At 43.9% G+C, this 10,000-nt stretch overlaps 1 protein-coding gene across 22 annotated transcripts in view; it reads left to right on the forward strand.

The window, feature by feature from the left end:
• LOC143017740 (uncharacterized) overlaps nt 1-10,000 on the forward strand; it is a 125,968-nt gene that overhangs the window by 109,130 nt on the left and 6,838 nt on the right. For 17 of the 22 annotated variants that reach the window (XM_076172556.1, XM_076172559.1, XM_076172560.1 and 14 more), the window contains 2 exons: nt 1,394-1,614; nt 9,282-9,822. In XM_076172556.1, coding sequence (XP_076028671.1) covers nt 1,394-1,614; nt 9,282-9,822 — 762 coding nt within the window. The remainder of the gene's footprint in view (nt 1-1,393; nt 1,615-9,281; nt 9,823-10,000) is intronic. The other 5 variants (XM_076172558.1, XM_076172565.1, XM_076172557.1 and 2 more) reach the window with 2 other exon arrangements.

A 10,000-nucleotide genomic window follows, 5' to 3' on the forward strand; every position in this document is an offset into this window, starting at 1 on the left:
GTGTGTGTGTGTGTGCGTGTGTGTGTGTGTGTGTGTGTGTGTGTGTGTGTGTGTGTGTGTGTGTGTGTGTGTGTGTGTGTGTGTGCGTGTGTGTGCGTGTGCGTGTGTACAATTATGTGCACATGTGGCTATACATGTACATGGTGTATATATGATCTATACACTTCTCTCTTCTCATATTTTGGGGAATAAATATTTTCTATAATTGTAATACATTAGAAAGACTCTTTCAGCTGATAGATAGACATAAATGGCGTTACTTCAATTAAAGACAATACGAAAGGCTTTTCCGGAGGTTTTACGGAGAAAATATCCCTATATTTTTCCTTAATCTCACAAACTACTTTATCAAAATCACGTAAAAATTTTAATTATAATGGTCGATGTGTACCTGTAATTAGACAAGGATCAGCAAACAAAGACACTTAAAGATGTGGGATACCAAACCAAACACCATCATATAAAAAAAGAAATAGAAATAAGGATATGAACACAAAAGACAATCAAAAAAATCTTCGGCCATGAGGTCCATAGTAGATGACGTGGTATGTCGTCTCGTGCAGCGCATGCGCTAAGTCTAACCTAGGGAGCGCCCCAGGCTCATTGTAATGTAGATGAGAAGCATTTCCCAGGAGTCGCCTAGCTGCGACCATAGACATCACATTTTCTCCTTATGCGTTTGGAATATTGGGGCAGGTCAGAATGATTGCTGGAAATCGGAGAGAATGCGGGATTTGAACTTGAGGTTAAGAAAATGAGAGCCCCATTACGCTTCCAGTTGCGCCATCAGCAAAACAAAGTCTAGTTATGACGCTAAATGTAGCAAATTACAAATAATCATAATGCTATGAACAGAATTTAATCTCAACAGTTAAGCATTTCCTTTATAAGCCACAGAAGAGAGATCAGGATAGGTTGTGTTAACAGTAACGCTACAATTATGTCGACATATTCATTTCGTATTTTTGGATTCATACGGGTAGGATTTGAGCGCACGTTTGATGATCCTAATATGACCGAGAGAGATCATTTGCATTACTAATTGCACAACCTACGCTTTCAGTCCCACAGGCTACATAGCTTGTGCTCCAAATCTCGGATATAAAAATAGCCATCAGTCATTATATTCATCCAGTATCAACGTGTTTCATGCCCAATGCTTCCGTTCATTCTTCTGTTAGCTATTACACTCACATCTATTGGATTATCTTCTATAGTAAGCATGTTTATGCCAATGGGACCGCTTGCCAAGGCTAAGGAACGACATTTAGACATCCTCAGGTCTTTTTCTTTCATCATTCCAAGTCATCCATTTCATGTAGAATTCAACCGATGACTTATGTCTGAGCACATGCTGACCTCATTTTTTTCTTTTTTTTCCTTCTCCCTGCAGTGCTTCCTGAGACCTACACAGGGTCTTACAAGTCCAAATACTCGAGCACCAAGTGGGAGGAGCCTGACACAGTGTTCTCGGGTCCATCGGACAAGAAGCCTTTCTCTAAGGTAGAACTTGGTTCTTCCTTCTTCTCCACCTATGGCTACACTTCCCGAAAGAAGGACACGGTCGCTGAGAAGGTGCGTGACTATTACTACGCTGGCGACGGGCCTTACAAGGTGCGTGGACAACTGCAGGGACAGGGCGCAGGAGGTGGTGGTGGCGACAGCCTGGGATGTGGAGGTGACAGCCTGGGATGTGGTGGCGCCAGCCTGGGATGTGGAGGTGACAGCCTGGGATGTGGTGGCGCCAGCCTGGGATGTGGTGGCGCCAGCCTGGGATGTGGTGGCGCCAGCCTGGGATGTGGTGGCGCCAGCCTGGAATGTGGTGGCGCCAACCTGGGATATGGTGGCGCCAGCCTGGGATGTGATCGTCAGCTCACGGCGTTCATTGGCGCTCCGGGGTTGGTCTGGTGCCAGGCCAGGGCAACATGAAAGGGAAGAAGATGAGAAAAGGAGAAGAGGAAAGAGAGGACGAGGAAATACGGGAGAAGGAGGAAGAGGTTGAAGGAGGGAAGAAATAAAAGTTAGAGGGGAGCACGTAAGAAAAAAAGGGATAAAGAGAAGAGAAAGAAAGGAAGGAAGAAAGGAAATACTGAAGGAAGAGGAGAAGAAAGAGGGGAGGAGGAGTGAATGCAGGAGGAGTGAATGCAGGAGGAGGAGGAGGAGGAGGAGGAGGAGGAGGAGGAGGAGAAAAAATATAAATTATTAAATTAACAAATACTGAAGGAAAAGGAGAAGGAAGAAGGGAGAGGGAATGAATGTAGGATAACGAGGAGGAGCAGAAGGAGTAGGAGAAAAAATAGAAATTATGAAATTAACAAATACTAAAGGAAGAGGAGAAGCAAGATAGGAGGAGGAATGAATGTGGGAGGACGAGGAAGAGGAGGAGAAAGAGGTGGAGGAGAAAAAATAGAAATTATGAAATTAACAAATACTGAAGGAAGAGAAGGAAGAGAGGAGAAGTAATAAATGTAAAAGGACGAGGAGGAGGAGGAGAAAAAACAAAAATTATGAAATTAACAAATACTGAAGGGAGAGGAGAAGGAAGAGAGGAGGAGGAATGAATGCAGGAGGACGAGGGGGAGGAGAAAGAGGAGGAGGAGGAGGAGAAAAAAAAATAAAAATGGTGAAATTAACAATAACAATAGCGACAGTGAAGGTGAGGAATAGTTTTCCCTTCCGAAAAGTGTCCCTGACCGCCTTGCAGCATCCTACCTGGCCCCCCAACAGCACCCAGCGGTCCCACCATCGCCTCCCGCCCGAACAGGTCCCCCCGGACAAAGGGCGGCATACCCCAATTGCGCCTGCATGCATGCAGCCGGTTGTATGGCAGTTAACGATCTGAAAACATAATTCACTTTACTTTCGAGTCCTGCAGTCAGTCATTAGTGCAGATGTACATTAGCTTTACGTCGGTTAGTTTTGTGGCACAACAACACCACCGTCGACAGACAGTCTTGGTGAATGAATCGCCCGTCTTCATTGGACAGCAGCGTGCCAAGTGGTTTGCTATGTGTGGTTTTGATGCCAGTTGAGCGTGCCTAGCTAGCGACCACTTTCAATTGTGTCTGGCCTACAGTCGTCCTGCACCTTCTGATCTCAGTGCTTCGAGGTTAACTAAGTATTATAATGTAGCATTTCCTACGGAATCAGAGCTCTTATCTATTCCCTCATGTGACGTTGTTTTCCCTCAAGAACAAAAACATACGCTATGTAGATGAAACTGTCCTATAACCATTTTCATAACAAAGTCTCGCCATTCCCTGTGTCGACTTCATATACTTCGTGGAATAGTTAACGTCAAAGCGACACTCCTCCATGTGAATTCCCTTTTAATTAATCACAAGCTGTACAAGGTGCAGGGCGATAATGGCGCGCCAATTAAACGTCCTCAAATAGATTTCCACACTGTAAAACCGTATACCTGAAGACCAGGACTGTAGTCATTTGTGCTCTGTCTGTCGAGTTCATACACTCCTTATACATGTGATGTTTTTAGAATTGTTTCGAAGTAGTATGAGGCTTGCGGCCTCCTAGCTGAGCCCCGTAGGAGGCTGCCAGGGCCCCGTAGGAGGTTGCCAAGGACCTCACTTGGTGTCACACACAGACACCAGCCTCAACTCAGCTCTACTGCCACTCACTTGTACCGCATGTGCCGTCGTGGATTGTACGCCCTCCTTGTCCGAGGTAACCTCTCTGCAACGATTTACAAAACCCACTCTTATACTCTCTCTCTCTCTCTCTCTCTCTCTCTCTCTCTCTCTCTCTCTCTCTCTCTCTCTCTCTCTCTCTCTTTTATCTCTCCCTTTTTTTTCTCCCCTCTCTCTCTCTCTCTCTCTCTCTCTCTCTCTCTCTCTCTCTCTCTCTCTCTCTCTCTCTCTCTCTCTCTCTCTCTCTCTCTCTCTCTATCTATCTCTATCTATCTATCTATCTATCTATCTCTCTATCTATCTATCTATCTATCTCTCTCTCTCTCTCTCTCTCTCTCTCTCTCTCTCTCTCTCTCTCTCTCTCTCTCTCTCTCTCTCTCTCTCTCTCTCTCTCTCTCTCTCTCTCTCTCTCTTCTCCCCATTATCCATCGATCTCTGTCTTCTTACTTTTATTTCTATCTATGATTATGTTCATGCACTTTAAAGTAGAATCAGAATCCTTTTATCAATGTGTGCCCAGTCTCTCCAATGTTCGTGTTTTTTTTTTTTTTGCCGATTTTTTTTTTTTTTTACCGAAAGAAAGGATTGCGCCTCTTCACACCCACCCACGTTCTTCTTCCCCACGCCCTCCCCCAAGTCCTCGTTATTCCCGCCCGCGCCCCCTACCCCGGTCCCTCCATGAACAAGTGGCTGCCACATCGCGAAATGCGTTGCTCCAACTCTTCGCAGCTTCGGGCCTCAAGCCTGTGCCACATTGTTACCACCACCACAAATCCCATTTCCTTTTTCATCAATGAATTATAGATTTCCCTTGTCCCGCTCCTCCTTACCTACTCCACCACTAGCTGATGGCCCTTGCTTACTTGTATTTCACCTCTGTAATTCCCTCTTAGACAGATAACATATATATATTCTACTTTGCGCTTTTTACCTCACATTTCATTTCCTTTCGCCTCCACTTGAGACCGTTCTGCCTCCCACATGACGCAACACCCAACAACGTACCCAGCCTCGTTTGACCACAACAATCTCTCCTTTCACTCGCATAGCCTTCGCTCACCTTCTGTCAAACACACACGCGTGCGATCACACACACACACACACACACACACACACACACACACACAGCACTTTTTTGTCTTTCACATGCAATGGATGTGGATATTCTGTCGTTTCCCCTTTGGTTTCAGCCAAAAAGAAAATGTCCACACTTCTGCTCAAACTTCCCTGTGTCCATCCGTGTCTAAGCACCCCATGTTCTGCCCTCCGCCACAGCACAGAGGCCAAAATCCTGATTCTTTCCCCTTTTTTATCCTACTTTTTTTTAGAAGGCATTGAGAATGTAAACTGTACACCAGCACCTCTTCCTAGCACCACATCATGTTTCACATTTTTTTCCTTTTTTTTTTTTTTTTTTTAACTTTTGTCCGTCCCTTCCTCCGCAGCAGCAACTCCTGGCTCATTCTCCTGTTCCTGGCCTTGTAATCCTGTCTCGTTTTCCGTCTCGTCTCCTGTCTCTCGTCCTTGCCTTACCATATTCCTTTCGTCTTGCTCTTTGTTCTTTCTCTCGTTTCCATTCCCGTCCCCTTGCCTCGATCTGTCTTTTCTACCATTTCCCGTTCCATCTCACTGTTCTCCCATTGATTCCTCATCTCACCTTCTACCTTGCTTCCTTCCTGCCATCTCTCTTTTCAGTTCATCATTTCCCCGTTAACTTTCTTTATCTCGTTTGTCTCACTTTTGGTTACTTCCTCCTCCTTTCCCATTTCACTGTTCGCCCTGCTTTTCGTCTCGTCTCGATTCCCAGCATCCTCTGAGACTCCCATCTCCCATGGGCACCATCTTGGTAAGTGTCGGCACGCAAGATTTTTTTTTTTTCTCTTTTTTCATGTCTTGCCATTGGGTGGCAGAAGTATATGTACGCATGCTAGAATAATCCGTGGATTTGTATCCAATTGGAAGAATGTAGAGACCTAGGAGAAAATCCACAGAAAATTTACTATTGAGGAAATTATCGAGCAACTTAACAAATGCAAGGTATGTTGATCTGACCAAACATTCTCTTAGTCTCACTTCTTTTTTTTTTTTTTTTTGCAACTTTCATTTTTTTTATTTCGAGTTCTAATGGTAAATTTTAGCATCTTCTGTGACTATGCATTATCGGGAAAAAGAACTTGAGGAAGCGGCTTTGCCATAACATCTACACTCCTGAGGCCTTGAAACGATGCAGCACCATGTTCTCCAACCTCACCAGCAAGAGCAAGACCTACTGCGCATGCGTGAATACAGAAAAATTATGCAAAACATTCTAATATTGCCACTCGTGAACACTTAACTCCTTTTAATAGTATTTCTGCACTCTCTTCTTCTTTTCTCCCTTATTCTATTTCTTTATCTGTAACTATCTTACATTCTCCGAATGATAGCATAATAGCTGTACAACATGATTGACCAGACTAACGGCTGGATATACCATAACAGTTATGGAATATATTGTTCCATTTTGCATCATGTAAATTCATACACTCACAACCTAAGAAACTTTATTCCACGCGTATCCAGCTGTTGGTTTGAAATATTAACTATTGTTTTGAGGTATAACACTTTATTACATATGCAGCATAACCAACCTTATATCATATTCTATGTCAATTTATTCAATATAGATTTGTGTTAGTATAACCCATCTCTTCATTTAATTCAGTAGATAATATGTATTTCTTAATACTTTCATTCATATATAACAAAAATTACTTTTCTTTAATAGTATGTATTATGCTAAGTATAACATGAATACCTTGCTTAGATATTCTAATATATTTCTTATTTAGATTTAAGTGATAGATTTTCATGAATACCTTGCTTAGATATTCTAATATATTTCTTATTTAGATTTAAGTGATAGATTTTCATTTCCTTTGTCAATAACAGGGTAACTATTCTAAGACTATTAAATGAAATATCAATGATATTTGGATAGTGCTGGTTTTATGATATAGGGGTTTATGATGTATAGAGACAAGTTTCTTCAACTTAATTATTTAAGTAAATTCAGGGGCTGGAATAAATAGGCTTAAAGGGGCTGGATTTAGGACCTGGATGAAGTAGAGGGACGTTGCTGTTTTTAGTCAATTATCTCTGGTATAAGGATTTGGGGTAAAATTCTTAAACATATTCAAGATTGGAGTCTTGTTTTGGGTTTGCGTTCGAGTCAGGATGTCGACTTTACCGCCTCAGCCAAGGGTTCGTCTATTCGAAGATTCATCGAGACCAAAATGAGGTCGAAGACTCATCGAGACCAAAATGAGGTCGAAGTCTCCGGTTCCATCGAGATGCAGCACCTCCTCGTTGCCTCGTTCCGAAATACGGCTGTTATTCATTCTTAGGGTTCTTTTTGTATATCTTTGCCCAATAGTCTATGAAAAATACATTTTTTTCTGATTCCTCTGCCTGCGTCTTTACCCATGGATGTAATTAAGCTGGAACAGATAAAAATTTAGATAGGTTACTATTTGATTAAAAGTTATTATTTGTATAAACGTGTTGCAAATGTTTATACCGTAAGAAAAATAATGAGTTCCAAGCCAAGATGTTAGTAGTATTTTTGTGAAAAGCGTGAATATGTTAGCTTTGAGTAAAACAATTGGAAGAATTCTGGTCGTAATTGTGTTCAGAGTAAGAAAGGGGCTATGGAATGTCTGATCATTACCTGGTGGAAGGGAAATTATTGGAACAAGGTGGGGGACAGAGTGAAAAAGAATAAATAGAAGGAAGAGAGGCAGAAAGGTGCTCAGAGTGGCCAAGTTGGGTGAAAAAGAGAGAGAGAAAGAGTACCAGGGGAACCTGAGAGAAATGTTGAACATAGTGAAAGATAAAGGAGGAATAGAAGTAGATGAAGAAAGTACTGAAGTTTGTAAAGATGGTGTGTAGGAGAAGGAGGGTAGGAGGGAATAGGAAAAGATACAGCAAATGATGGGATGAAGAGGTGAGGGTGGTGGTGGCAGAAAAGAGGCAAACATACGAGTAATGGTTGTAAATAAGAAATAAGGAGGTATATTAGAAACGTTGAGTAAAGAGGCTGCAAGTAAAACGCAAGGTTAGGGAAGTCAATAGAAGAGATGTAAGGTGTGATAGGAGTCTGACTGAGAATTTTGGAAGGAATGAAAAGGTGTTTTGAAAAGAAGTGAAAATAATAAGGGGAGCGAGTCAGGTAGAAAGGAGAGGATAAAAGGAACAGATGGACAGATATTCATGGAAATGTGGGTGACAAGTTGTTGAATGTAGAGGAGAATATAGCGGCTTTGGTTTTGGCAGTGGAAGATACTAGGAGGCCATCGCAAAAGGGGAGACAGAAAGAGCGTTGAAAGAGATGAAGTCTGGTAAGACACTTTGGTTAGATTGTTGCCATGTAGAATGTCTGATAAAGCTGGACTAACGATAGTGAAATGACTGGTGAAACTGATCAATATGTGTTGAAGAAAAGGAAGTGTATCGGTAGATTGGAACATTGCATGTACAGTTCCAATGTACAAGGAAGGAGGAGGACAAGCATATATATAGAACTATCAAAGTCATCAGAGTTAAATGTAACTACAGATGATATGATGATGAGTAATACCTCCATGATGAAGGTTCTCCAAGCTGTTTGCGAAAAGGAGTGTGAGCCCAAAGAGCTCCTCTTCGTAAGGAGATAGCGAGTGTGCTCGCCATGCGAAAAACCTTCCGAGTCCCTCTCTAACCGTGTCTTTGCCTTGTCGCAGAATTCCGGCGTCAGGTTCAACAGTCGCATCGGGGTGAAGGTGAGGGTCTGGTTACACTTGTACTTCATAGGAGATCAAAATGATGCTCATAGTTCTTCTGTTTCTACCTCTCGTCTCCATCATTCTCGCCCAATGCACGTGCTCCCGAGACGCACCTCAGGGCGAGTACAGGCAGAATCCACAACGGCTCACAAAGGGCTTAGAAAGGGAAAGAAAGTAAAGAAACTTTCGCTTCGGCTCCCAGTGCCTCATCCTTCAAGGATTCTGTAAACAGTCTTCATAGTACTTCACTGCACTTAGACTATGTCTTTAGCAGCACGCCCTAAAGGCCTTATCCCCTGAACGACAAGTTCTTCAACTTTTTTCATAGAAAAGAAAATCAATATATAACTATGATTTTTCCAAGTTTACCCAGATAGTATTCCAGATGACATAAATAAATATTTTTGGGTAGATCTAGAACCTTAGGTTGTTGTTTGTTGTTTTTTAGCTTTAGACGACTTAAGACTCTCAGTGGTTTCATTTTAGTATCTTCCTTTTTCTCTTTGATTTTGGATAGATGTACTTCAGTTGCATAAGTGGCTGCACTTTTTCTTGCGTTGAATAGACGCCAGCTCCTATTTGTCCTTGTTTTCTATTTGTGATAGCTGGTTTAAAACTCATCTTATCATCTTGGCTTGTCTGATTCAAGCACCCTTGTCCAGCTTTTTTGGGTTTAGGAGGCTTATAAGTTGATCTGACAGTTACATTCTCTTCAAGTTTAAATATCTTAACAAAGATGAGAGAGGGATGGGTTTTATAGCGGGGAGGCCGATAGTTAGTCGTACCGCCATCACCCTCTAAGGATGCTTGAACTGACCAAATCCTTTTGCAGGCCATCACGGACGTTCCGACAGAAGATACCAAGGCGGAGGAGGAGCCGAAGGAGGAGAAGAAGGAGCGTAGGAAGAAGAAAAAGTCCAAGGAGCGTGACGAGGCTCCTGCTGCTTTAGAAGCCTCTGCCGAAGCCGCTTCTGCCGCCGCCGCTGCTTCTCCTGCTCCCGCCACCGAGAGTGAACCCGCTCCCGTCGAGGAAGCTCCCAAGGTTGAAGCCGAGCCCGCCGCGCCTGCTCCTGCCCCTACTGCTGCGGCGGACGCCCCACCTGCTGAGGAGGAGGTCCTTGACGAGAAGGAACGCAAGAAACTCGAGAAGAAGCGTAGGAAGGCCGAGCGTGAGGCTGCAGCCAAGGCAGCCATGGAGGCTGAGCTTGCCGCTCTCGCTGCGGCCGAGGCTGAGCTTGCCCGGTTGGAGGCAGAGTCCGCCTCCATCAAGGTCGACGCTGCTCCCTCCGAGCCGGCGGCCCCTGCCGAGGCCGCTCCTGCCGCGACCACTGAAGCCGCTCCTGAGGCGAAAAGTGAGTCTGCCGCCGACAAATGTAAGTCCCCCATTATCTTGGAGTCTGAGGTTGAGCCCCAAGTGGCGTCTGAGTGCCCGGCGGTACAAGTGGAGCTTGAGTCCTCCGCCGAAAAGCCGGTTGAGTGTGTCCCTGAGTCCCCTTTGCAGGAACCCAAAGACGACGACGACGACGCCGCCGTCCTCATGGACCAGACACC

Source organism: Oratosquilla oratoria, chromosome 33 (assembly GCF_046742065.1).
Source record: "Oratosquilla oratoria isolate Oo_2021 chromosome 33, ASM4674206v1, whole genome shotgun sequence".
NCBI lineage: Eukaryota > Metazoa > Arthropoda > Malacostraca > Stomatopoda > Squillidae > Oratosquilla > Oratosquilla oratoria.